Here is a 26,818-nt window from a genome sequence, read left to right on the forward strand (position 1 = left end):
AATGGAAAAATCAGCAATCTGACTTTAGCTTTTATTGCCTGGAGGAGGTTTGGATAAGAGGAGGGTTGGAAGTACAGTTAGAAACATTGGTCTGGCAATCAGGAGACATTTAGCTTATTTCTAGCTGTTTAACAGATTTCTTTCTGTGCGGCGCTGGAGCAGAGCCAGCGTCAGCTCTAGGCAAAATGAACTTCTGTGATCCAGTGACAAGTCAAGTCACACTCGTGCAGATCGCTGCAGATGACTGGAGCTGCCGAGGTGGTCCCCAGGGCATCGTTTAGAAATAGCAATGGATAGGAATAATCAGAGGTCTAATTTTGTTTTCAGAAGAACCTGTTTTACTGGTGATGATGAGAATCCAGTTTGATTTTTGGATCCAAAGTTGAGTCTTACAGCCAGAAAAACTGCTGTCGTCTTTTGAAAATGGTCATGTTTCCTAAATAAACCACTGGAAGACATTACAAAGTTCTGTGAGCAACGGGACACGGCCTAGTTGTACGGATTTTTTTGTCCTACATTCCCCACACTTGTTTGACTTCAGCAAAAATACTGCAGATTGCTCTGAGATCAGTAAAGCAAAAGTGAGATTTCAAGTGATGGCAATAGAGCGTATTCCTGCTGCATCTCAGGCTTTTCAAAAAAGTACACAAAGCCTGCAAATGTTTTGCCAATACATAGTGTGTAGCTAGCAATTAATTGCTATTAAAATCATAAACATGACAGTGTATCGTTTATTAATAGCTGGACTGCCTTTGCATTTCAGTGGGTATACATGTGGTTTGTTCCCTTCTCTCAGGACTGAATCATGCCGTAGCTCTGCAGGAACAGAGTCCTGGTGAAAACACTCAATTTGCAGTGAAAGCGTGGCTGTATTGGGAATTTAGAAGACAGTTTAGTTTTATTGACTTTCCCTTTGCATGTAGGAACTGAGGCTGGTGGAAGTCTTTCTAAAGACATAAAACCATTGTAGAAGCTGTACAAGTTCTGTGCTTCTGGTACTTTGTGTACATATTAGTTGGCTATTTTATTTTGCCTTTTTCCTACCGGTTATACTTTTGTTTCTAATGTGTGCATGAATAGTTCCACCGATCTCAGCAGTACTGGTCTACCTGATAGGTATGCTAAGTACTTTAAAAAAGAAATTTCTTTGGGGCAGCAGGAGAGAGAGAGGGTCCTGATCTGTGCTGGAAGGGCAACAGGACCGTTGCCATCACAGGGGGCACGCAGCAAACCCCCTCCTCCTTTGGCAGAAATAAAGCTGGCTTTAGCTTCCTTCCCCCAGAAGATCCATAACTGAACGTTATATTTTGCTTTTGGTTGTACCTAATACAGGGCAACGAGTCCCAGTCCAGACAAGGGCTCATAGATGCCACCAGACTGGCAGGAATGGCCGTTATCGTCATGAAAACAGCTGCTATGGCGAGCAGCTGCCAACACCTGCTGCGGGGTTCAGCCGCCGCTTGTTTTAACTATAGTACAAGTATGTAGTTGACATGGCAGCGTGTCCCGTGACACGTGCCGATCGATTGGTTTTTCCACTGGAGGAAAGTCCCCGCTTCTCTGAAACCGTGTGCAGCAGCTGTTCCTGCTCCGCCGACGATGACAAGCGCGTACGTAGCGGTAACCGCCTGCACTGTTTGTCTCCTTCCGTGATTTGGAAATGTTTAGTCCTGGTGTGAAGGGCTGCAGCTCCATTGATTCAGCGTAGTTTAATCTGTCAGCGCTTATGGCTTCCCTTGTAGAAGCTCCCACGAGGCTGTTTCTGTTAAGGCTTTTGTTTAGAGTAAAGTGGATGGTATTTTTCATGGACGGCTGATGAAGTGAGTTTTATATGAACTATAGAATGATATATTTGCTGGCGAAGGACTTGATCCTGCAAAGCATATACTAAGCACGCAAGTACTGCTGCCGCTGATTTCCACCGGACTACCTCTGTCGGTAAAGTGAAGGTTTTGCTTCGTGTATTTGCTGGAGAAACCTGTTGCCCTGCACATCACTGCACTGAGGCAGAATTAAAAGCGTTGAAAGTGACTTGATTTGCAGTGAAATGGAACAATGCAGAATGTGATCGTGTCACTATAGAGAAGTTGGCCATTTAATGATTGATTAAGAGCTCAGCTTGATTATTCATAATTTCAAAGAAAGTCAAAGAGATGCACAAATTAAAACCATGGACCTAATTCTTCTGAAGTCTAAGGTTATTGGATGTGGAGATAAATTTGCTTTCATTTTAATATTCTCTGTGGCTACTGCCATTCTAACAATACTTTGAATAGTTTATTGGCCTCACTAACAATAATCTTTAAAGTCACCCATCTTTTAGTTTATGCATCTTACATCCAGTTGAACACACGCTAGTAGCGTTCCTGTGTGGACCTGCAACAAATGTTGGACATTTATAAAAATATGCCACAATATTTTTTCCTCTTTTTTTTTTTTTGATGGGTATTTACTTTTTAGGCTTGCAAGTGCTAAAGAGAGATCAATTCTAATGTTATCTCATTATTCAGCTAATATATTGCTCTTTCCAGTACAGTTGAAGGCTTATTAAGTATTGGCTGCACCAACGTTTAGGGGAACTAACTGCTGTTCTTTCTTCCATTTTTAAGTAGGCTTGTGCTTTTGTAACTGGGATTCAGTAGGACTGAAACTCTTCATGTAAGTCTCTGAGTCAATGAGACTATCATCACCTAGTGGCAATTTATATCCATAACAGACAATTTTTATTTTTTTCTTCCTGGTTTTCAACCATTTAAACTATTCAGCTTGGGTAAACTATGTCTAGAGAATGTCTTTACGTGGAAGTTTGAACTCATTTTCAGATGTCACTTATAAATCTGACTTAAAGCTGGAGATCCAAATTCCAAAGATTGTTCATCTGTGAATAATGGACTACGGCTCAAACCTTTTGCCTCAGAACTCAGGTTCTGAACGGAAGGATCTTCTGCTCGTGTAGAAATTATCCGTAGCAGCACCCACAACCTCGATTCAGCTTTGCAGCCCATTCCCTCACTGGAGACGTATACAAATAAGAAGCTGATCCTGCAAAGCTCGCCTGCCTTCCAAGCCCGTCTCTCAGCGGGTAGACTCACGTGTGGTCACCAACAATAAACACCATTTTTTCATTTGTTCTCATTGTCCTGGCAAATACATCCATGGAGGGTGTAGCTGTGAGCAATTTTATGTCTCAAAATGTGAACATTTTTCTGCAGTTCACAGTAGGCAGAATTCTTTTTCAACTCATTACTTTCCACTGGTGGTAACTTTATCAAAAATATCTCTTTTCAGATAGGATTTTATATTCTAGGTTTCAGCTCGAAGGTATTTCTTCGGCTTATATCGGTGGTATAAGGTTGTCAAATCAATTCAGCTACTTTAATTTTTACTTAGAAGTTTATTGGGATTACTTGTTTCCCAATATGTAAAGCACGCGTTTCCCTCCCATATATCCTCTTGAGAAAACAGTTATAGTTAGGAACTGTACTTATTTTTAATTCTCTAGATGTCATGACTTCCTAGCTTTTGGAAGAAAAAAAAATTAGAAGAAAATAAAGTAACTTCAAGGTATTTAAAAATAGAAATTTAGAACTTGTGCCATACATTTTATGTATGCATTTCTAAGGCTTCATTTAGGTAGAGCAGCTTAAAATGTCTCATCGTCTCTGGGATGCTTTATCTTGATGGCAGCCATCACCTAAAACATTATGCTGCATTGAGCAAAAATCTCAGCGTACCGACTTCCTTAGGTAAAAGAAGAACATAGCTTTCTCTGCCAAATGTGGAAAAAGCAGTAAATTTATTTTACTGTCTGTATATGACTTAGGGATTAATATTAATTAAGAAAAATAATGAATTTTAGCTGAGAAGAATTATTTATAGCGTATTGTTTGACAAAACGTACGTAGTGCGGTGAAGGGAGAAGTTACTCTGAAGTGTACTCACAATGCGGAGGAAGGAGGGTAGAGAGCTGATTACTATGTCTAACCCTTAAGCTTTATTATTCCTAATGGTATATGTGAAGGTGAACGAACGGGAACTAAGGATGAAAAATCTTGCATAATTTTTAAATAATACTGTGCATTCAGAAACTGCTGACATATCCTTTTCCCATAAGTAATAGCGAACTGGAAAAATCCCCACTTTTACAGTGCCAGAACACGGCAGTTGTGAATGCTAACGAGGAACCAGTGCTAAATCAAGGCGCTGTCAGGATTTTCCCATTATGGTTTCTCTAAGGCGGAAGCCAAGATAAAATGCTCCGGTTATTACTGTGATGTAGAAGATCAGTGCTGCACGACACCGCCTGCCAGCTGATTGCCTTCTTTACACACGGGAATCCAGATGTGCACCTGGCTACAAACTTTTTAAAACATGAATGGTAAGGATGAGGGAAAATGCAATAAGCAGGTATTTTTGACCTTTTTACTTTGGTACCTTGTTTAAAGACGTCCTTTAAATTAAAAAAAAAAAAAAAGTTAAAGTTGCTACAAAAAGAAAGAAAATAACATTATTTTTAATTTAAAAATGAGAACAGCCTGTTTCTTTTTTTTTAATACTTTGATCACATCTAATGATTCTGATGACTCCAGTTGAGTTAATTGATCCACAGTTACTTCAAAGCACCAAGCGACAGCTTTAGTCTGTCACTTAGACAAGATTTGTTCATATTATCCATCCAGAAAGTCTGGAGTTTATAGCCGTTCCAGAGTAAAATAAACCCATTCTGGCAGCACATTTTTAGTCTAGATATCTACAGCTACACGAATCTTTTACTAGTAAGAAAACATCCCCCAAAAGTGTAACTTAACCAGTATTGTTATTCTGGCAATTATTTCTAGAGGTCTAATTATAAATGCTCGTGCAGCTATTGCCCGACTGTTTATTCTGCAGCATTTGGTTTATGTCAATATGTTTCTAAAAAACAAAACAAGCAGAAAGTCTAGTTTTCAGTTGACTCTACACGAAGTAATTGCAAGCCCACTGGAAATTATCAAGTGTTGTATTTATCTAGCAGGTGTAACTACACGCCTTAAATATATTAGCTGGTAATATTGTTCTAAAGGACACCCTTTTGTTTAGATTGACCACAGATACATCTACTTAAATCAATTGGTGTACCTGTGCTTGCTTAATACAGCAATCGCACAGTGGATGTACTTGCCTACAAATTGAAGTTCGGCCCCTATAACTGCCAGTGAGGAACATTGGCTTTTTCTGCTTTACTAGCTTTATCTTTAATCACACTTTCAGAGACTCCTTAATGGGTTGTGAGATCCGATAATTGAGGTGGTAAGGTTAATGGGGCATCTTGTTATGCTACACGTTTTTGTTGCAAATAATTTTATATATTAAATGCATAAAATCTTTGGCATAGGAAGGTGAGCCAAGAATTTGCGTAGCTAAAGAAGGTGGGTCCAGCTAATGGCTGGCTGCAAAAATGAAGCCTAATAACAATGAGAGCAGCTGCTGTCAGTGTGCAGCAATTGTAAGATGCAACCAGTATCTGAAAGGCAGCAGTGAACGATTTTGTGTAGCAATGGCAGATCCGAGGGAGTTAAAATAACGGTGTTTAAAAAACGCACACGTGATTATCTAAATTCATCCTGTAAAAGCCAGGAGATGCTAATCTACATTCAGTACCTTTTACGTATGCGACTGTATCTGCCATGCCCAGATCTTTTGATCACCATTCTGGCCATGGAGGTGCTGAGCATCTCCCCCACTTTCAGTGCAGAAACACAGTACAGAGACAGGTTTTATACCAAGTAAGAACTGTGGTCTAGACCAGTCTCTGTCAGGACAATTTCTGAAATAGCTTTTTTTTTGGGGGGGGGGGGCGGGGGGGCTAAGTGGTCCATTTGGTAAAGGTGTAAGGTTATTTTCTCACTCAAACAGTCACCAGCCTTCTGAATTTATGCTACAGGGATCACTGGCTAGCGCGGTTACCTACTGCGACCCTCACTGTGCCCTTTGGTCATCACCTCTCGCGCACAGGACATTGCCAGTGGCCGTGCAGCACGGAGAATTTTATAATTCGTCAGAGCGAGCACTGCGAGAAAGGCACGCGTCATCCTTAGGGCGCGCAATATTCCATATTACGTCTTCTGAGGAAATTCTGCCAGCTAAAGGGGCAGTAGCTGCCTTTCAGCAGCCGGGCAAAGGCTGGGCTTCCCCCCTGCCGCCAGTACCGATTAACTCTTCGCTGGGCCAGCAAAGCACTTGACTTAAAACCCAAATTTGCTCGCTGTGTCCTGCGATGTTTAGAGAATTGAAGACACCGTACTGCTCAAAAAGCAAGATGTACCCTGCTTTTGTACAGTACTGATTGTCAATAAAATGTAATTTAGCTGAAACAAAAATACCGATTGTCAATAAAGTACAATTTAGCTGAAACAAAAGGCATATTTGTGACAAAAATCTTCCACGGCAGCAGAGGCAGTAGTAGTGATCCAGACAATACTGATATTATTAAAACTGCAGGTTTAATTTTTTTTTAATATCCAAACTTTCAAGCAGAACGGCAGCATGAGCAGTAGGCATTTGTAAAGTTGCAATCGGCTGAAGGCCGCCTCAAAGAACGTTACCTAAACGTGTTTCTGCCACGGTGCTCCCACCAAACAAACACGCACTCCTACGCACGCCGAAATCCGTATGCCAAACCTGGTGTGACAAAGGTTGCCACAGAAACGCTCCTGTGCGCTCTGAGCACCTTGCCTCATCGTTTGTACGCAGAACAGAGAGAAACGTGCCTTCTGACAGCCAGATCATCCGTCCCCAGCACGTAAGCAATTCCACGGGATATGATGAAACTTATTTTAAAAAATAAAGACGGAACTAAATGTAGCATGTAATCATTCAGATGGAGACTGGAGGAAAACGGTCCTGATCAATGAAATGTACAGGAAATGTTTCGGAGGCCAGAATAGAACTTTCAGGATTGTTAAACAAAGAGAGAAATAAAACCGACATGAATTCTCCCATTTTTCATTAGAATTTTGAATTTCCAGCAACCTCCAGGGTGTGTATTTGGTACTTTACCAAAGTGCCACGGCCAGAGCTAGGGAAGGAGTGGGAGGTTTGGGTTTTGACGTAACTCCCGGAGTTAGCCCGCATCCACAAGCGTGCAACGCATACAGAGAAATTCTGTTCACACAGTCTTCCTTAAAGCTGCTTAACAGCTTAAAATGATAAAAAGTCCTTAACACAATTTAAGAACTTAAACCACTTAAACTGTTCGAAGCAGCTTCGGAGTTTGAAGAGTTTTGGCGGGGGTGGGGGAGGCATCCCTGCGGAGCTGCCGCCCCGGGGCAGAGCGGGCTGGCTCCCGCACGGGGCGTCCCGGTGCCGAACTCGGGACACCTGGAGGGGACGCGACGGAAAGGGCAGAAGAGTTTCCTGCGTATTTTTTTTATGTAGCATTGTGTACTTTTGCTTTGTTTAAATAGCACGGCAGGGAATCTTACAGGGATGTGAGGTGTGAGCAGTGGCATCCTCCCAGCGAAAGAGGGAAGGGGGCGGCAGACAAACATCGCCCGTGACAAGCCTTCGGCTGTGCAAATCCGCCGCGGCTCACGGGCCGAGGGAAGGCTGAAGAAACCTTCTGCAAGAGCTGCGAGGCAAAATGTTTTGCTTTTGCAGCTCCAGGAGCTGGAGGCGGGTGGGAGGTGGCATGAGTGGGCCTTTCCCACGTTTTGAGGAGGATTTTTTTTTTTTTCTGAAAGGTTGTTTTTGGGAAATAGAAATGGGCAGGGGGGAGGCAGGGAGGGTTGCGTTAGTGTGACTCATCTCAAACAGCGTTAGTCGGTTGGACCTATCAGAAGCATATTCTTGTGGTTATGCGAAGTTATGCGTTTATAAAACATAAACTAAACCATTATTTATGAGATCCAGTTTGGTCCCTGCTGCTGCATGTGGTGGTCGGTGGTTCAAGGTGCGTGTGCGACAAAAGGGTGGCACTGCACAGACCTTGTCCGCGCTTGAGGACACACGCAGGAATGGGAACCAACTTCTGAAGGTGGAAAACAGCTCGCGTGCCTCTTGTGATGGCAGTGATGCCACCTTAAATGTTTTGAAACTTGGCTTGATTTTTATTGAGGCAGGCAGTGATTTACACCTTTCTGTGCAGAAAAGGCTGTAAAACAGGAGTGAATTACATTCTGTACAATTTGAAAATAAATGGTGCATTCACAGCCACTCAAGCCGAGGCCTATTTACACTTCCAGAGTGGTATGATGAGTAAATGAAAGTTAGGCCTGTGTGTGAATGAAAAATGTCTGTTTTACCAGAGGCTGTGAAAACACAGAGAGAGAGAGAGAGACTTAGTGGAAATTGGAAGTGAGACTTTTATTTGTTTGTTTAAAACAGCCGTATCGATTTGGAGTCAGATGGAGTATTGGTGTAACTGCAAACTAATTCCACTGAATTCTGCGAGCTATTTCTGGTGATGCTGATGGGGCTGGAAGTTTATATTTACAATCTGAGTTTTTCCTGTCCTCGAGTAAGTCTTTATTGCACTACATTCTTGTGCAAACTTGGTGTTGTAATATTTAACGTGAATGTTATCTGTCAAAAAAAAAAAAAATCTTTAGTGGGGTGAAAAAGAGCTCAGGTATAGCTAATATATTCGTATAATTCATATGAGCTCGATACAATTGAATTACCCCTTGGTTATCTTTTACGATGAGGAAAGAGATACGCAAATGTTACTCGGTGAGGGTAAGTGCCTTCTGACTAATGACAGATGTAGAAAGAAACCATTTAACAAATGAAATCTTGGCACTGTACTACATAATACTAATATCTCAATATTGCTTGACTTTCAGAACGTTTCAGGATCTGTCCAAACAAATGGATATATCTTACGGTACAGTCAGGGATTCTGCAGTGTATGAATACTTTAAAGCAAAAGGGACAAACCCTTTGGAGCAGGATAACACGTTTGCTGAACTGTGGAGGACTATCAGTAAGAATAATGGGGCAGATAATTGTGTATCGAACCCTTCTGAAGGCATCAGGAAGGTAAGATTGGATCATGGGGGTTTCCTTTAATTTTTGTGCTGCATCAATGTTGTTTGCATGGAGTTAATATTATTAAGTCACAGGAAAGCAACTACATAGTCATTTAAAAAAAAAAAATCCCTATTCAAGGTTCTTTTTACTGACTCGATGGCAGATAAGAATTATATTTTGAGGTCATGGTTTTGAATTGAAGCGCCTTAGCTCTGCCTGAGTCTTCAGTGTACAAGTCCTTCTTTGGAGCTGGCCATAAAGTTTCCAAGTTTCTTGGGAGCTCCGATAATACCATTTTGAATGCCATTCTTTACGTTATCCAGGTACGGACTCTTGTCCTTTGCTCAGTTGAGTGGGGTTTGTCTGAGTCGGTGGATTGAACTTATGGGAAACATGAGTAAGAACCACGAGATCCACTGAGCCTATGCTCATTTATCTGAGAATAGAAATTTAATGCAAGATTTTGTTTACTCCAAACTTTAAAAAACATGTACAGTCTTTCACAGATCACTGTGCTTTCACCTAACTTTTATTTCTCTCAGGAATGACTATACGGGGTTTTTTTGATGAAACTGAGTATTGATGTGTGATTTGAGGACTGATATATAATGGCTTGAGATCCTACATCCTTGTGCCACATCCCATGATCAACGGCTCTCAGATAAACAGATCACACAAGTGCAAACGTCCACACTTTCGCACTCTTAGTCTGCCTCTCTTCTCTGCTTCCCATCTTGTAGCTCAGCAAAACCAGATAGTAAATAACATCAACCCACACGTGCCCAGGAGCGTGTTAGGGCAGAAAGGATGCACAAGTAGTCAGTGAAAGTTTAATGTGCTGCTCCTTTTGTGAAAAGTGTCTACTTTATTTGTCAATTGATTTTTTTTTTTCCCACAAAACAAGCTAACAGCTGTTATTAACGTAGCGTTTGATCGGAGTTACTCTGTTGTCAGTGAGACACTGATTCTGAATACATATATTACTAGTTCTTTATGCTTTTGTAAGTGGGAAATAATAAAATAGTTGGGGCTTGGGTTTCTTTTTTTTTTTTCTTTGAATCCTTTTCTGAACAGTCAGAGGGAAAGCATCCAAATTTTACTGGTTTTTACAGTACCATAAGGGGGGGTGAACATAGTAACACAGACCATCCCATCTCCCAAATCAAAGTCCTTTAACATAAAATTCCCAACTGTTTGTGTGACTTGCGGACGAAGCCCCTGTACAAACACTCTCATGTCTTCTCAGCACAGGAGCGCTTAGTCAGCCGTTGTGGTTCACCCTCCCTTGCTCCCAGCCGAGCTCTCCTAAAGCCCTCTGCTCTGGGCGCAGGCGGCCTTTCCTCCCTGGTACCAGGCAGCCCTGCCAACAGCAAAGGCTGCAGCCTGGTGATTTTTTTATCTGCTCAGCACTTTATGAAGTGCTGAACGAGGCCTCTATTTTGAGAGGCTTTGTTGGCATTTAAAGGAGGCAGTAAGTAAGTACTCTTCTACGTACCTTGGCATAAAAACAATGATAAAACAGTTTACCTTAGAAAAATGCACAGTATTTTACTTTTTTTTTTCCTCTTTTTTACCTTTCTTATTTCAGTGGATGCTCTTCAGCCATGGAATTGCAAATACTCTTATCCTGTAAGCCTAGTGCATGCTGCCGTTTACAATAGCTAGATTTGCCTAAGCCAGAAATGCAGCTGTAGATTGGGAGGCTGTTGAGAATACCAGCTACAGGGTCTGTATGGAGCTGGCGGCTCCATCCTATCTATGTGATAATAACTTCTCATGTTAAGTTTGATTTCAATATTGTAGGGTGATTTTTATATAACTTGATCAGCTCATTCAATTAACATTAACAATAACCAAATTTACTTCAGTCCCCAAGGCTGACCAAGGCTGCTATTTGATTAGACACCTACATAAATTGGGCTTAATATTTAATAACACTGTCAACTAAACGCTTGTTTTTATAGTTTAAATGTCGCTCTCCCTAGCTCATTGAGCTCTTTGAATAAACAGACAAGTTTTCCACATCTAGTATTCTGGCTAGAAATTCTGTTTTTCTAAAGGAGAATTGATGTCTGCAAAGGAAATGGGATTTTCCATCTGTAAACACGCACTGCTGCACAAAAGAGATGTGAATGTGCCTTAAAAATGTATTTTATAGGAAATGGGAAATCTAAATCTCTGTAGCATAAAGAGATCCCCAACACATTTTTCTGAATAAGGACTTGCCTGACACAATGCAAAAAAAAGAAAAAGAAAAAAGAAAAAAGAAAATCACGATTATCCTTTCTCCCCTCCTTCCCCTTTCCATTTTGTTCAGACAGCATCACAGCTCAGCTGCAATGCCGCTTCAATGCAAAACAGGAGAGTGCTGCTTATTTATGGTACAGGCAGGTATTTGTCTCTATTCCATTTACCTCTCTCCATTTCCTGGAGATCTTCCTGCTCCCTTTGGCTAAAACCAGGAGGATAATAGTGGAAGAAAGTCCTGAAAGCTTTTGTGGCGTTCGGTTGCCATGGCAGAGGCGTCTCTTCCGACGGGGCGCAGACCCTGCCGCCACGGTGCCCATCGCCAAGGCACACGCAGCTTTTGCAGCACGCGTGCAGCCACGCAAAGGGCACGAACGCTCGGCAGAGTCACGCAAGCCACAGGAGGACGTTTCAGAAGCGAGGTGGGGGGCAAGTTGCTTTTGTCGTGCTCGCGAGGCAATCGAAAGTGGCCATCGCAGATGGAAAACGTCCTCCCTATTCACAAATGTCTCTGCACAGCGTAAGAGGAGGTTACCAGACAAATCGCCAGTCCGTACAAAAATGCTGTTTTGCCGCGTGAGTTTTCTGGCACTGTAGCAGACAAGGATTGACTGACGCTATCGTATGGAAAGTTTCTTTCTGGGTCAAGCTGCAGCCAAGGTCCCCAAGCAGCACGCCGTGGGTAGCTCCTGTCTTATCCCAGGCGCACGCTGGTATCGGAGTGGCACGCGTTTCGAAGCCATGTGTAAATCTCAGCAAGCTGCTTGCGTAACACCTGGTGGCATTCAGTTCTGCACGGTAATTATTAGTTACCGCAATGTACGTAATAACCTGTGGCTTTTTTCTTTGTGGGCAGCCATTTTTGCTTTGAATGAATGAAGTAATATGACCCTTAGTTATTCCCATATTTATATTTTTTATATATGTAATAGGAGAATTAAACTGTTATTGTATTTTTTAAAAGCCTTGCTTTGGTGGAGACTGTTTCTTCCCCTGTCCAATCAATTTGGTGCCAAAATTGCTCTGAAGCCTTTCTTCTCTTCATCTATCTCACTTTTGATGAAGTGATCAAACCCAAGTACAGTACAAAATGTGAATATATCATTGATTTAGACAGTGACACAGTAAGAGTTTATTCCTTCTCTTTTTTGCTTCCTTCAAAAAGTTTCTGTCCCTTAATGAACACTAAACATAAAATCAGTGTTTCCTGTTGAACAGTCACCTCTGTTCATTTTTATATTGAGAGCAGAAGTAATTTAAAAGTTCAATGAAAAGGATTTTTTTAAACTCTTTTTTTCCAATAATTTATTGTCCACAATGAGTTTTATATTGTGAATTGTGGTTGTAAACATATACATGTAAAACACGTATATGTTTTCATGGGTCCTCATAAATGTCTCCATTTCTTGACCCATCAGCCTTTGGAGTGAAAGCAAATGATTCCTTAAAGCCAGAACATATTATATCCTTTGGTGGCTCCTTAATTGTATTAATTTTTAAATCATTTGAACAGGATTAAATGGCATGTTTTATTTCTATTAGAACTGTGTTGCTTCTCTTAAAGCACTTTTTTATAGATAATAAATGTTATCTATAAAAGCATGTTTTTGAACTATTCCACTAATGCCAATGTAAAGGTCACTTTTTGATATTTCTGTGGTACCAGCCATATAATGGGATCAGCTACACTGACACTCTGTTACGGCAATAAATTAATGATGAATGTTGCATTATTCTTGCACTTTTGTCTTTACCGTGGTAGCTTCTTCATAAGTTTCACATAAAGCACAGACATATCAGTGATTAATCTGAAATTCATCTTTTCCCAAGTTGTTATTATTTCTTACTATGCCTTCTTTGAAAAACCCCTCATTTTACCATCAGTAAGCCAGGATCTTTTGAACAACATTCTGCCATCTCCCTCCATGTTGAGGAGTGACATTAGGAGGTTGCTTACTGTTTTTCTGAAGTATTGCTATTCTCTTTGTGGTCCTTCTTATATCTAGGAGGCAATCTTCCTTGGCCTTTTAATTTTTAATGATTCTGAAGAAGAAATATTTTAAATATAAGTTTTGCCTAGGTTCTTTTTTTCTTAAATCTGTTTTCTTAAACCTCTTCGACCAAAGATAAATCTGGTGTCTTAGGTGTAGGCCACCATAGTAGTTCCACCTGGGTGGAATAAATGAATGCTGCTTTGGCTGAATTTCTGTTAAAGGTGTTTTTGAAAGTTTAAGTGAGCTTTTTTTTTTTTTTTTTTGTTCTGCAATATGCCTGCATGCTGAGAGTCGCAGTAAGGCCATAGCAAAGGAGCAAAATATGAAAGCCAGTTAAAACTCTAAAGTATAAATTTTAGCTTATTATTCTGTGCTTCATTTCAGTCATTCTTTATTCGAGTTCTCTTACCTATTCTCAGCTGGCATTTGCCACATTCCCTTTTACCATGCCTCTCTAGTATCTTTGCAATGATGCCTGATCACTAGTACATTTTTATTCTGTTTTGGGCCCTAAAAACATACAGCGCGGGCTTTAGATGGCTGAGCTGTGAATGCAAGAGCTTGAGGATGTGGATCTTTGCCATACCGTGGTCAGGCCTTGGCCGCGTGGGTAGGTGCGTCTGTGTCACACGTGAGTAGGGAGCCTTGATGCGTTTCCTGCTCACACATCCCGTGGGTCGGTGCCAGGCGTTTCCTGCAATTCTTAGTCTTCCCACCTCCGGTACTACTTTTAAAAAGTTGTGATTTGATTTTTGGTTGAAAATAAGTGTCAGTGTGATTTTATTTGGCTTTTACTTCCTGCCTAGTGAAGGTATACAAAAAGTCAGTATGTCTCAAACACACATGCATGTGTGCGGTTGTGTGTCCTGTACATACATTTTTCAAAGCGTGTCAGTTTTTCTTTAAATTGAGCAATGATACTGCTTAACTGTCACAACAGATATTAACAGGGATGTGAAGGGTGCTGAAGTTAGAGAGCAACTAAACATTTGGTCTTAAGGAAGCTTTCCATGCAACGGACACGCCAAGAACATGAGGTCTCTGCTCTTCAGAGAAGAAAATTACGCGAGTGGAAGAAGTTTTGGAAGAGACACCTCTTCCCGTAGGAAAAAGGGATCTTTGGAGATTCTGGGTTTGGCAGTCAGAGAGGGGAAGGGCTCTTACACCCAGTATTTCTGGGAGCTGAGACGTATGCATTACTGCATTCCTGTTTATGCTAAAATGCTCAGGCTGTCAGAGAAATAATGCTCTACAGATGTGATGGCACTGGCTAGAACGTTCTATGCCATTAAAAAAAATAAAATTGATATAAGAGACCCGGCGGACTTTGTTTATTGAGCACTTACAGTTGTAGGATGTAGGATAGCAACATTGGAAACGCAAGAGAAGTAGACCTTTTCAAAAGGTCTGATGTCCAACATTGAAAGTCAGTGTACAAAGCTCTTCTATATAAAATAATGTACAGAAAACTGAGGCTTGAAAAGTAGAATCAATAATGTGATTTTTGTGTAGCCATTGCCTTATAATTGAAATTGAGTATTTGAGGAAGATTGTGTTCTTCAAGTATTACTAAGAAAAAGATGAGGAATGTATGATGTTGACAGTGTTCTTTTGTGAATTGTAAATTTGAAAAGATGATTTACAGAGTAATTCTGAAACAACTAAAAGATACAGCTCTTTAAAACAAACAAACAAACATACCCCCCCAAAAAAAAACCAAAAAACAAAATAAAAAAAATACAACCAGAAAAATGCAAGAGACATTTTAGCACAGTGATTTAGGCCAAATCTTTTCCGGGTCTCCTCTTTCTGTACATCCATCAGGCAAGTTTTTGTTCTCTAATAAGATGGATTTTGAATAAATTCTGTGTACAGTAACAAGTGCCGTTGTCTTTGGTTCCACAAGTACATATTTTTAATACACTTGGACAGTTTTCTATCATAGGTAGCAAAAGCCTACGTACTTAAAGACTCTATGTATTTACCATAGAACACAACGTGCCCGAGATGTGCGAAAACCAGGGCTTTTGATGGCCCTTCCCTGGCAGGAACACCAGTGGGAGTGATGCCGCTGCCTGCTGTCCCTGACCAGGCAGGACGCCTATTGGCACCGTCGCACGTGTGAAAGCAGAAAACGTGAATCGTTAAAGCCCATCACAGGAAGAGCAGAGGGCAAGAGGCAGAGATTTGCTGCTACCCACCCAGTTAGTTTTGGGTACACGATCATTCAGAAAATACCTCTGAAAAGCACATTTTAGGCTTCTAAGAGTGTAGGTTGCTGGCTGAATATAGGCTAGATGCCTTGAGGAATCACTCCCTTGCCATCCTTAATTTTTTACGCATCCTTGTGTCGATAGGTTATGAAGCCTTTTCTGGCTGTCACATCTAGTAAGGAGTGATTCGTTTGTTCTTTCCTCCTTTGTGCCACCAGCGCCAGTTTAGGTAGGCAGCCAGGTATAGTATCACAAGGCAGATGTGGAAGTCTTGCTCTGGTCTGGTTTCATACAGCGGCACTGAAGTGAGATATTTTTATGAACATGCTGGTTTAATAAGTTGTGTCAGCTAAATCAATGTATGATTTTAAGAGTAGAGTCCCGTGGCTCCTATTTGAGTAACTCCTGTAAGGCCCATGCTGTAATTTAGATTGTAATGATGTTTCGTACTAGTGTAGCAATAGTTGTCTGAGGCTATACGCATTAATTGCTGTTACTCTGCACTGACCAGGGAGGTGGCAAAGGAGAAAGTGGAGACAAACCCGCAACGGTGGCATGCCCTTCATGAAACGTTACTGTCAAAGTGGTCAGTACAGGCTCATTTAAATCTTACCGCAGACGAAGGATATAACATTTTACTCTGGTTTAACTCAGAAGCTAATTAATTTTGTGGATCTTTGATTGCTTTGATGCAGATAAGTGGGGAAGGGGGGGGAAGAGGTGGATTGTGGCAAGTAGCTTACAGAAAAATCCAAACAGCATACTTTTATTCTTTGTTTCCCGGGATTCTACCCACTAGAGGTTAACTCACCCATTTAGTTTATTGTCATGTTTAAAAAACTGTCAGGGGCTTCAGAAAGCTATGTTTTATATCAAAACATGGTGAAGTAAAATTAGCTCAATTGCTCAACTGAGGAATCCAATATAATAAAATAACTAAAGGAGTCCTACAGGCTTACAGGCGAATTCAAAACTCACCTTACACAAAAATGGAAAATATGTGGAAGGATGACCTAATTCCATGTCAGAGCTGCAGCCATTTGCTAGGGGAGCTTGGTGATACAGTTCCCATAAAGAAATATATGCAGGACTTCAGCTCCCCGCCTTGCTTTGTTCTGACCTAAAGAAAGATCTGAAATCACTCAAAATTTAAAAAAAAAAAAAAAAAAAAAAAAAAGTCTTGGAAGTCTCCATTCATGACTACTCATTTATTTGCATTAGATGTTCCGGCCCATCTGTTCCTTTGCGCTCTGTTCACTAGAGACTTAAAAACATACTACTTAAATATATTAGGAAACCAATGATTACTTTAACCAAACAAAATGATGACTTTTTTCTTTACTGAATCCCTATCCAGAGATGTTTCTTACATCTTATGTTAAGTAAGGTGATTTACATTCATCGTATGCACTGCATGCAAGCATTGGTTTGAATCCCAATTAAGGCTGACATTTAAGGACATCTGTGTGGGTGTGTGCTAAAATAAAACAATATTCGTCCCAAAACTGAGATAATAGGAGGTGCTTGTGGCTCTTCTTACCTGTGAAAAAAAAGAGGGAACTCTTTAAGCTCGGAGCATGCCTTTTATTACAGGACTAACATAGCTCTCGGAAGGGGCTGTGTTTATTTACACGTTTCTATGAGGAAAGCTGCGATGTGACCCGCGATGTTTGGTGACTGTGATGACTAGGAAGCACCACTTAGTGCTCATACTCTACTCATCTAGTTACATGAATGTACGGAACCGGTCACATTCCACGTCTCCTGCAAAATACACATCACGTTTTTCAGCTAAGGCAATAGCTTTCATTTCTAATTAACAATCTGGTATGTAAGCCTTGCTTACACTTACAGTTGGCTACGTTATCCTATGTATTCCTATTGAAAATGGAAGTAGATGAGGTACCACTGGGAGGGAAGAGCGTTAGAAATGTACTTACATGTTGGAGGTCTACAGATAAACTGTGACCTAATGAAATACCACCAGGAGTAATGACCAATTCAGGGTTTGTTCCATTGCTTGGGCTTTGTCCTACCTAGAAATATAGTTTAGTTTAGATTGTGTTGTGTTCATGCTGTATTTACAGGCAAAGAAAGGAAACTATGCTTTCCTGTGGGATGTGACGGTGGTGGAATATGCTGCGCTGACGGACGATGAATGCTCTGTGACAGTCATTGGAAACAGCATCAGCAGCAAAGGATACGGGATAGCACTCCAGCACGGCAGCCCCTACAGAGATCTTTTCTCCCAGAGGTAAACAGAAACAAAGCTCGTTTTATAGGATTCCTCTTCACAACCATCAACCGTTTGTGGTTCACGTTAATTCTGGCCAATTATTGAATAAAGGACAGTGAACAAGTGACAGCAGAGAGGTGATGAGTTCAGGCTTCAACAAAGCTCCTGCTTCTGCTCCACGCGCACGTGCTTAGGGAGGAGGGCACTGGAGGTGGCGTGTGGCCTCGCACCTCCAGGCAGCGGTGCCGCTGGCAGAAAAAGGGCTGATGTCCTCAGAGCTTTGTATGAGCTAGGGGAGAGGCTGAAGAGAGATCTTTGATTCATGCCACATTTTGCAGGCTATGACGCAATGTGTTGCTCCCTACAGTAAGCAAGTAATAACGCCCTGGTTTATCCTTTAGGGTGGAGAGACAGGTCGAAGACTCAGAACGGTACAGGAGAACAAGAATTGCTGAGTATTGCGTGGCATTGCTAAGTCTGTGAGACTATGAGACTATGCCATTTAGGGATCTCTGAGCTATCAGCTAGCAATATCTTTTTCACGTGAATGTCTAGACTGAAACGAAGACATGCAATGGTGCAGGCACGTGTGGCCATAGCAGAAGGCGAGCGGGTGCTCCGCTCCAGGCAGGGAGCTGAAGCAAGATTTCCTCGTCTCGCTCCTTCTTCATAAAAAGGGGTAAAACTCCAGCTGCACAACCAGAGACAAAGCTGCCTCAAGAGAAAAGATTGTTAGTAAACAGCTGAACCAGTTATCAAACCAAATCCAAAATGAATCATTCATGGAGAGAAGGGACACTTCACAAGAGGCAAAACAATGATTAATTAGCAACTGTTAACACAGTAATTCAGGCATGAAGTAACGGCACTGAAGTAAAATCCTTTTGAATAAACTACATTTGCTGAAGTAAATGAGTTGGTCGCCGCTTAAACAGATTTGTATTAAGTGGCACACAGATAGTAGCGTGTTTAGTCTCACATGATTTTGAAATTATTGTGGGAGAGCAGCAGTGGAGTGGGTTGAGCATTTCGCTAGTGGGACCAGCTGTTGCAGCTGAATGTAGCCAGACCAGCCATGACTAACTGGAATATGGTGATTTCCCTTGGAAATGCTTCTTGCGCTGCAGTGGAATTTTTGACAGTCTCTTCGTTTTCTAAAGTTACTCAGTGGAGTTTACCCGCTGCTGTGAGTAGAAAGAAATCCTGGTATAACGGAGTTTCAGGTGAAGCATGCTACATGGTAGTGGTGGTGGGATGGAGTTTTGAGCTATAGGACAGCAGATTTAAGAGTTATGTGACGTATGGAAAAGACTAAAAAACCGTGAAAAAGTATCATGGAAACTAATATTTGTCTTTTGAAATTTCTGCAGGATCTTAGAGTTGCAAGAAAGCGGAGACTTGGATGTTCTTAAACAGAAATGGTGGCCACGGATGGGACGTTGTGACCTGAATAGCCATACCAATGCACAGACAGATGGGAAGGCACTCAAGCTTCACAGTTTTGCAGGAGTTTTCTGCATTTTAGCAATAGGCCTTCTTCTTGCATGCTTGGTGGCAGCATTGGAGTTGTGGTGGAACAGCAACCGTTGTCATCAAGAAACACCGAAAGAGGTCCATAACTTTTATTCTTATCACAATTAAAAGTAGAAAACAAAAGAAAGAGAGAGCAAGTGGAAGTTGTGGGATTTTAGGTGCTCTCATACAATAAATTTGATTTATTTTGATTCGCCATACTAAGCTTTGCAAATAACTTTTTGGGTGGTTGTTTCTAAACAAATAATAAAAAAAAACAAACCATGTCTTTTGTGCACATGGAAGGTGCCAAACTGACAGCCCTGGAGACTAAAGTCCTCTATTTATTTATAGAGCAGATACAGCATGGGCAGCAGCAGTGCAAACTTCCCCACATTGCCCCACCAATGTGCCTCAACCCTGACCTGGAGAGATCACCTTTAGGGGTAAGAGAGTAGTTCAGAAACATGCCCTCGGCCTCTCTGCTGTGAGTGACGGGGAGGCCAGTCACGGGCACGCAGTTGTGCCACCTGCGGTAATGTTTTCTCTGATCTGAGACCCCATCCATCGGCCGTGAGAACCACGTCCATCCTGCGCAGGCTGTGCGGCTGCCAGCAGCTGGTAGCTCTTTTCCTTCATGGCTGACCTAGGCTGAGTTTGAAGAGGTACACGAGCAATTAAAAATCAACCAGCTAGTTACTGAGTAAGCCATATTGCCATGACACTGTTTAAATGCTTCCTTTCTTTTGAAATCAATTTTATTTCTAAAAGTAGGAGCCTCTGAGTAAACTGACCTTCATATGACCTATTTTACCTAGGAAAATGTATCTGAGAATTTCTTGGTTTTGAAGTTTTCATGTGCAGCAGCGAGTAATAGCAATGGTATGATAGAATAATCACTCCGTACTCAGATCTGTCTTGCATGAAGCCTGTATTTGTTTACATAGATTAAATGTTTAACAAACTAACCTCTTGTATTTTTGGAGATACCGAGGCATTTGTAGGTGCTTTCATCTTGGAACAGATGTTTATTACAAGCAAATAATAGCAGCGAGCTGCACTACAGCTGGAAAATAGCACATAGGCCATCAATTCCAATCTATGTTCTTAGGCTGCCAGGAGTACTACACTAATTGACGTACCTATCACCTGTACGCAGTTCTGGCAAATGGGATCTGAAGATGTATGTTGCAGTCTGTAATGGTGTGAAATATTTATCAGTAAGATTCCATTCTTCTGAGCTCCTGCTTCTCCCATTTGAATTCATCCATCAAATGCTCGGTGATAAACATCTGTACCGTGTTTGTGGGACGAAGCTGCAAAGTCACTTGCCTGTGGCTGCACACCGTACAGTAGCGGAAGGGAAATTTTGGCAAAAGGAAGCATGTCTCCGCACAACGCAGCACTCCAAAAGCAGGCACAGGGAGAGCACGAGTAGGTACTCTTGCTTATAAAGAATCTTTCGTATGAACACAAGTGCATACTTAATTACTCTTTGGTTAAATACTGTAGCATTTTGCCCTGCAAACGCTCCTGCTGCCATGGAACCTCAGAGCCCCGCTCCAGGTTGGCGTTGCTAAGCCGGAGCTAAGCCTGGTCGCCGCGCGCTGTGAAAGCCTGGCAGGGCGAGGGGCAGGCACGCACCCGAGGTGTTCCCGCGCTGCCCTGCGCAGGCAGTCGTCGTGCCGCACTTGCAGCGTGGTCCCCTCTGCGCGCTCAGGGACTCACCTTGGCGCACCTTTGTAGAGTGAGATGAAAACGTGCCCCAAAGGCCGAGTTTCATATAGGTAAGGTGAAATATTTCACTCTTTTATTGCAAGGGGTTTTAAATGCTCAGTTTCCATCTCTGAAACAGGATTGGTCTTCCTGAGTTTAAGTATTTTCTTTTTGCCCATCCCCTTCATTTCTCTTTTTCTGTCCGTAAGAAGGATCATCACAGACCCTGCCTACCCCATGCCGTCTTTTCTCCCATTCCCGTCCCTCTCCTCCTCCCCTTTCCCTCCGGTGCGTGATTAGGGCTGCTCTGTACAGTTTCTGCGACAAGCAACAGAATACTTTTAAGCTTTCATTTTTTAAAGTATACTAGAGTTACCCGCAGGTAAAGCTGTACCCGGGCAGGTGGCCCTCAGCGCGCAGCCAGCCCGGGTGAAGGCAGGCACGACCGCCCCGGGCACGGCTGGGGAGAGGCGGGTGCTGCCCAGCGAAGGGGCGCGGAGCCAGCGGGAGCCGGGGCACAAGTACGTGTTACGGTCGACAGAGAAAGTGCGTGTTCCCGAGGAGAGGGCGCAGGGGTGAGGGCTCGCCGGCCGGGCCGGCCCGGAGGAAAGCGCAAGGACAGCTGGGTGCAGCGAAAGGCAGGCGGCTGGAAACGCCTCTGGGTCAGGCCGGGGCAGCCGGAGGGCTGGGTGACAGCCGCCCGGCCCCAGGGACGGGCAGGGTCTGCAGCGATCCTCGGCTGGACCGTGGCGCAGCCACGTTGTTGTTAAGGCCTAAACTTTATTCTCCGCCGGCCCCTCTGCAGATGGGGCCGTGTAAACCAGTCAGGGTACCCCGAGCGCCCACCCACAGCGGCCCAGCCCCGCAGGCAGCACCCCAGGCCGCCGTCCCCGGCCGCAGGTCCCGTCCCCGCCGCCGCAGCGGCTCCGGCCCCGCCCCACGGACAGCGCCCCGCGCGCCTCGCTCTGATTGGCCCGGGGGCCGGGACCCCTGTAAAGCGGCAGCGGGTACGTGACCAGCTGGCCAAGGGTAATGGCCGCCCAGCCGAGGAGGTGGCGGCGGGGAGCAGGGGTTGAAGGTCATAGTGACCGCAACCATAAATTAGTGAACGAAGGTAGCCGATATTTCTTGTTAGATTAGTGTGCAGAGGTATCTTATTTATGTACTACTAGTGAGGAGGGATTGAAGTGGGATTGCTAATGGCTACCGTAGTTAAGATAGAATCCAAGTTTCAGAAGAGATGGTGTAGATTGGTTGAAGGTTGTAGACATATTGAGGAGAACCAAGTTTCAAAACTTTGGAAAGGACAGGATCCAGGGATGAGGGGAGCGTTGAGTCCTGGGGACACCCCTGTTGAGTGGCTGAGCATTGCTTAGGGGACCAAAAGCAAAAAGAGGATTTGGTCTCCAGGAGGAGTGCATTTGGGCTATCTCACTTCTGTATTAGCTAGTGTTTCTACAGCAGCAGCCATATTAACAGAGGTACGGCATGCATAGCGCATACAGAACATTAAAATCTGCCTCTGAGCTGCATCTGATACTCCAGCCAAGTCGTTAGATTAGTAACTTCAGTCACGCTGCTGATGATGTTCTGCTTTTGGGAAGGCTTTGGCAAAGCACAAGTGTTGTGATATCACCCCAAAATTGCCTCTCAGCCATTTTCTTCTGTGAAGTGCAGAGCTTGTGGAGGGTCGTGGAAAGGGCCGATTTCCCCACAGCCTAAGATAGACTTTGGTGGTCACCTCATGCAGAAGTCACCTCATGAGGCAAAGGACAAGGAGGCAGCGTCTGGCTTCTGTGACCCTTACCCTCTTAGGTGGTTTTTTTTAATCCATTGTAGAAAATTACAGTGGGTTCAGGATTGAATGAGGAGTTGTCGTAACTTGCGGAGCCCCTGTGTAACATTCTTTCTTTGACTTGACCCTTTCAGTAGGCTGTATCATGCCAATGATTGCCAACTCAAAAAACAGAGAGATGTTGGGAAGATGGATGCACAACTGCTCTGGCAGATTTATGACAGGGTTTGGTGGCCGTGCAGCTTGCTGGGGAAAGAGAGAAAGGATTTTTTTAGAGACTATAATTTTGTATGTCGAGGGTCTGTGAAGTCTGTGGCTGGAAGAACGTGCACAGCCTTCATTAACATTGGAGAAATGTTTTCACCTGGCATTAAGGTGTTGATATTTGCCAGTTTGTTGTCTTTTCCTCTTCCACTTTGTATTTCTTTGGCTTTTATGGAGGTTAGCGTGAGCCAATACATTGGGGTGTTCAAGGACTCTGATGTCTTTATGGTATATATCACAACTCATCATTACAACGAGTGTGAAAAGCGTAATGTTAACTATGTTACTGGGAGGAACAGGAAGCCTGTCTTTTGAAACCTGACAGCATAACTTGGACTGTGACATTAATCTGTTCTGCATTGGTAGAAACTTTATAGGAAGAGTTATGTCAGATGGAGACTACTTCCAATTGCAGTATTTTTTACATTGTTTGCATACAAAGAAAATCTGCCCACCCAATTAAAAAAATAGTATAGACCCATTAGGTCTGTGCATTAAGATAAACCTCCAGGAAAGATGGACTTTTTTTACTTTCCCCAAAACACAGTTGCCATTGGTTCACAACTCTGTTGTGCAAGAAATAGTGAAATTTCATGCTATTAGTGAAGGCTGAGTTGATTTTTCCTTTTCAGGATGTTGATACAAAATATTTTTTATTCTATTTGAAGTAGATTTGTGAAAATGTTTCTAATGAGTTCTGCTGTAAAAATCTTAATGTTATCCCTTTTAATTCCTCATTTAATCCTTATCAAATCAGATTAACGAAAGATTAGCTGCCAACATCAGGAAAAATGTATAGCTGCTACACCATGCCATATTCTTCTATTAGGGCTCAAGTTTGTAATCTCTTAAAGTTGGAAAGATATCTAGTAATGTTTAAATGCCCGCATTATTTTCTAATACAGGAAAATTTACATTTGGTCATCTTTTTCAAATCAGATTTTCTAGAATTTATAGTCATCCTCCTCTAATTATTGTTAATACCCAGCCAGCCTATACCCACAGTGAAATTTAGCCAGCTCATACATCTATCTCTGTGCGTTAAAATCTTGAATTTGCACAGCTGCTACTCTGCCTGCAATACCTATACCTAATCTTTTGACTTATATAGGCTTCAGAAATTTGAGGAGTTGTAAAATAAAAAAAATGAAAATTAATATTTATTCTGGAATCTGTTCAGTCACTCTGTGTCCCTTTTGAATAACTGAGCAATCAGATAAAGTTATTGAAACCTGGTACCATAGAAATGTCGAGCTTTCAATAATTACCTCTGGATTTCTATATCTTTTGGTATGAGTCCTATGCATTCATTTCATGATATCAGTAAGCTATAATATAATTTGGATCATTTAACTGCCAAGGGCTTCACTACATCATCAGGTTGTTGCTATCTTTTATTCCATTTGACACACTAAAAGACAGTTTTCAAATCTTCATTGTCATTATGATCAAGTGTAGCTGCTTACTGCAACAGACTCCCCGGCATCCTCTGTGCTTTATCAGCTATGTCTTATTGTGATGTACTATTCCCCTTGAAGATTATTACTTCTGAGATCTCCTCAGAACTATTAAGAAAGCACTCCTAGTTCATCCACATACTGTACTCCAAAACAATGAAAACTTAGAAGCAAAGATAAAATATTATATTATTCATGGAAAGAAAGTTGAATTCCCATATTTTTTGCTGTGTGCAAAATGTATTCACTAAAAACAAATTAACAGGCAACCCCATATCACAGAAAATTAGTCACTTACACAGGATGATTTTTCTGCTGGGAGCTAATACTTGTTGTATCTTCCCTGAAAGGTGATATTGATTCACTTATTGTTAATAGAGCTCTTGAAAGACAGTGCTAGAATGATCTCAAGAAATTCTTAGTTTGATTCTTTCTTAGCTCAGATAACATATAAATCAGAGATGTATTTTCTCCAGACCAGCTGTGCTACTCCTAGCAACGTGAGTGTTTTAAGAAACTGTACCCAGTGTGTTTGCAATTTTGTAGTGTATGAAGATTTTGGGGTTTTACAGGATAAGGAATAGCATCATTTTCCACCTTCTGAGTTGCTACTAGTTATTGTCTCATAACTTGTGTCAAATTTATAATTCATTAACAATCACAGTCTTCACAGCTTAGTTTGTGATTTCTTAACTTTCTCCTGCTTCTGCAAAATCATTTCATTCAACAGAGTCTTTTCACTTTTCTGTTCTCACTTTTTATTTTTGAATGATTGAAAGGGGGCTGTAATTCAGATACTGTCTAAAGTGGGAACAGACTTGTGTACCAGTAACAGCATCTTACCATTTCTGTTTCCTGCTACTCCGAGCTTCATAATGTTTTAAATGTTTTTGAATCTCAGAAAGTCTAGACTTTGCAGTAGTTTCTAGCTCTATAAGGTAGTGGCAGTTAGCAAAATTACTCTAAAAATTATCGCAAATATATTGTCAGTGTGCAGGATGAAAGAAAGAAAACCTGTATCTCTGGCCAGTGCAGCCTTGTACGATCTGCCTTTAAGTTCCCCTGTTTCCATGTTTGATGATATGCAAATTCCAGCCTACCTCAAAAATCCGTATTTCCAGCTTTAGCAGTCATGAAAGTTACCCACTAGGGCTCTTCTCTGATGTTAGAAGACTATGAGACCCAGCGTACCTTAGAAGTGGAAATATGAGCTAGCAGATACGAGTCCAATGGATCAAAATTTGTCACTGCTAAGAATTGTGGTTTGCACCCTATTCATCTCACTTCAGTTCTCCAACCAGATATTATTCCATTGCAGTCGAGGCTTCCATACCTTCAGCATGGTGTCAGCCGTGTTGTTTTTGATTATTAAAGAGTCTTATGCTTTCACCATTGTTTTCACTTTCCTTGTCTTTTTGTTTGTCACTTCATTTACCTTGTCTCCTTTGTGGTGTTATCTTTTTATTTGACAATTTGATTTCCACCAGGATGGTTCCTTTTGAGAGTGAAAGGAAATGTGAGATCATCAAACGGATATTTTATTTTCCCTTCATTGCATGTCCTCTATATTTTATCTTGTTTTTATTTTAAATTATTTTTTCTGTATTTTTATGACATATCTGAAATCTTTGTACATTTTTTGCTCAGTTGCATATAAATGATCATTTGTTTGTACCACTGTATTGTATTCTACTTTTCTAAGAATAAATAAAGTTTTTTGGGGAAAATAAATAATGCAAACACTGGCAAAATAATGCATTTTAATGCCATCTAGAAATTCAGTTTCAAACTAGCTTTGAATATAATAAGCTGAGAAGCTTCATTTAACTAGCATTTTTAAATCAGCAAAACAGTGTTAGGAATCAGTCATCTCAGAATGCAAAGTTTGATGTTGCTTGATGATAAAGTATAAGCTGGTAGAATCAGTTAAAGGAAGAAAAGAAAAAAAAAAAAAGAAGGATACAATACATAAATTGCCTTCTACAGAAACTGATAATACCTGGAAGGGCATCATAACTAACTCAGTGTTGGCTTTTTACATGAGTGAAGAAATAAGATTTTCTCCTTAGAGGTCCCTAACAGTGAAGCAGATATTCTGTAATAGCTGGTCATAGACAGTGTGCTCATCCAGAATCCAATGAAATCAGTCAACTCTTGCTATTGATCTCCATAGATTTAGGTCAAGGCTGTAATGGATTTAAGAGTGACATGTCATCCCTGTGATTAATGACACCGGGCCCAGGTTTCTGCTACCCAAAGCAGTATTGAAGCATTCAAGTTTGGTTCCAGCGTATTTCCCTAGCTGCAAGGAAGGGATTTTTGTGTTTGGTTTAATTTTTCTCTCAGTCATCTAAGAAAACCCTGCTAATGGGTTT

At 41.7% G+C, this 26,818-nt stretch overlaps 1 protein-coding gene across 4 annotated transcripts in view; it reads left to right on the top strand.

The window, feature by feature from the left end:
• The window catches only part of GRID1 (glutamate ionotropic receptor delta type subunit 1), a 533,775-nt gene that overhangs the window by 495,880 nt on the left and 11,077 nt on the right, over positions 1-26,818 (top strand). For 3 of the 4 annotated variants that reach the window (XM_054832728.1, XM_054832729.1, XM_054832730.1), the window contains 3 exons: positions 8,823-9,018; positions 17,551-17,717; positions 19,070-19,310. In XM_054832728.1, coding sequence (XP_054688703.1) covers positions 8,823-9,018; positions 17,551-17,717; positions 19,070-19,310 — 604 coding nt within the window. Of the gene's footprint in view, positions 1-8,822; positions 9,019-17,550; positions 17,718-19,069; positions 19,311-19,570; positions 19,658-26,818 lie in introns of all 4 variants that reach the window. The other variant, XM_054832731.1, reaches the window with a different exon arrangement.

This window comes from Grus americana, chromosome 7 (assembly GCF_028858705.1).
Source record: "Grus americana isolate bGruAme1 chromosome 7, bGruAme1.mat, whole genome shotgun sequence".
NCBI lineage: Eukaryota > Metazoa > Chordata > Aves > Gruiformes > Gruidae > Grus > Grus americana.